This window comes from Plasmodium fragile (assembly GCF_000956335.1).
Source record: "Plasmodium fragile strain nilgiri unplaced genomic scaffold supercont1.23, whole genome shotgun sequence".
NCBI lineage: Eukaryota > Apicomplexa > Aconoidasida > Haemosporida > Plasmodiidae > Plasmodium > Plasmodium fragile.
The window spans coordinates 223,903-226,126 of NW_012192603.1; the positions used below are offsets into that span (position 1 = coordinate 223,903).

The 2,224-nt window shown below is 43.5% G+C and overlaps 1 protein-coding gene across 1 annotated transcript; it reads left to right on the plus strand.

Moving 5' to 3' along the window:
* Positions 1–104: 104 nt before the first annotated feature.
* On the plus strand, positions 105–2,096 carry AK88_02397 (uncharacterized protein; the record flags this gene model as incomplete). The annotated part of the gene is made up of 2 exons (XM_012480028.1): positions 105–168; positions 376–2,096. The coding sequence occupies 2 exons, from the start codon at positions 105–107 to the stop codon at positions 2,094–2,096; spliced, it is 1,785 nt and encodes a 594-aa protein (XP_012335451.1).
* Between the last annotated feature and the right edge of the window lie 128 nt (positions 2,097–2,224).

A 2,224-nucleotide genomic window follows, 5' to 3' on the forward strand; every position in this document is an offset into this window, starting at 1 on the left:
CCCCCCCCCGTTACACATCATTTGTAGAACTCGTCACGGAAGAGCAATTGAAAAAGGCAGACCAGGCAGCGAAGAAGACACCCGAAAGTTCTGAGGAAAATGAAATGCCTCTTGTTAACAGCGTCTCCCTGGGGAAGCACCTCCTGAGCGGGAGCTCCTTGAAGAAGGGTAAGTGGGAGACTAACGGTTGAGTTGCGCACATGTCATTGATTGGTCTTGTACATAATCCGCTACACATTTGAGTGGTCCTTATTTAACTGCACTGTTGTGTCTTTGCAAATTTGTTGTAAATATCTCCGTTCACTTTTGCGCCCATGGGTCTAACGGAACCGAATGCACATGTTGAATATTTCGTTCTGTCATGCTTTCCTGTAGGAATAAGCGTGAGCGTTAGAGGACGGGCAGCGAACGCAGGGGCGAACGCGAAGCAAGCTGGATCGGCATGGAAAAAAAAAGATGAAAAAAATAATGAAGAGGCAGGAGAAGAAGAGAAGGAAAAAAAAATAGACGACGAGTCGTTCCCAGATTTGTTGGAGTCAACAGAAAAAATAAAATCAGAATTGTCAAAAGATAAAGATAAGAAAAAAAAACAATTAAAAGATTTTAAAAAAGGAGATGAGAATTTTTTAAATAATAATCCCGGCTTGGAAAAAATGAAAATCAACGGTTTCCCTGAAAAGAAAAAATTTGGAATGAATATGTTTGACGGCCAAAAGAAAAACGAGAATAACCAGAAGAAGTGGTTTGAAGCGTCTGCTGATATGAGTGCAGGAAATAATAATGTGCAGAATGAAAACAACGAGAAGGTGGTTAAGAATGGTTATATTATGCCCGGGTTTAAGGGGAAGCATATGATTGGCTTCAGGTGTTTTTTAAAGCGTGGGTTGCAGAACCCTCCTCCACTTCCTCCCACGACATTACCACAGGAAGAAAATTTCTTCTTGGAAAATATTGAAAACAGGGGCGGCATGCAAAAGAAAGGTGCTAGGATGGGGCAACAGATGGGGCAACAGATGGGACAGCAAATGGGTCAACCGATCAACATGCAAATGAATAACCCTATGAATAATATGCCACCAAATATGCAAGGAGGTAGCAGTCAGCAGAGGAATAATCAGAACACCTTAATGACCAACTTGGAAGGTGTATTAGAACGGGGAGGAGGTGACCCAGGAAATAACCGATTCGCTGCCATGGCTCCACAAAATAATCAACACAAGTTCAATGACAACGGAGGAAATGTGATGAAGGGAAATAATTTCGGTAGGAGTGGAAAAAATTTTGCACACAGTAACAACAACAATAATATGCTTAATGTTGACGACATGATGAATGCTAAGGGGACTAATAACATGACCGCGGGGCAGGGGAACAATTTAAATCACATGAGGAGAAATGAAAAGAGAGAGGACAGGAACTTTAGGAGAAGGGACATAGATACTGAAAGCAACTGGAGAGTCGCCAGTTCCGCTAATAGGAACCCCACGGGAGGAGAGGCGGACAAAATGAGTATGGGGGGTAATAACAGCGGGGGTGGTAAGAGTGTGAGGGGGTTCAACAATGCCGGCGGTGGGGGAAGCGGCGTGAATATGGGCGGGATGCCCCCAAATGGCATGAACCAGAACGGGATGGGCCCCAACGGGATGAACCCTAACGGCATGACAGGCAATTTGGGGAACGGCCAAATGTCCAACATGAATTTCCAGGGTGCGGCAAACATGACCGGAAATAACCAAAATATTTTTATGAAGAACAATGAAGAGGCAAGAAACAACAATGGCTTCAAGGGGAACATTCTAAATAGCAATAATGAGGAGATGGGGAACAGGGCCTTCCAGGGTGGTTTAATAAATGTAGGAGATAATGGACAAGGGGGTGTGATGGGGGGGAACGAAATGGTTGGGGAAGGCTTTGGTAACATGGCCGGTTTTGGAAACGCGAACAACGGCAACCAGAAATTTGATTTTAATAAAAATGCCTTTGGAGGAAACTTCGGTTCGGGTAACAAAGTGATGCACTCCATGGATCTGAGAAAGGCCAGGATGAGGGAGATGAGAAACATGAATGAGCAGAATAGCAATGTAAAGGAGGGATAGACAGTGTAATGTAGAAGGAGAAGCACACACCGCGGTGGTGAAATTGTACTCGGTTACGACGCTAGTGGTGTATATATATATATATATTTTTTTTTTTTTTTTTTTTTTTTTTGGCGCTTTCGTTTTGC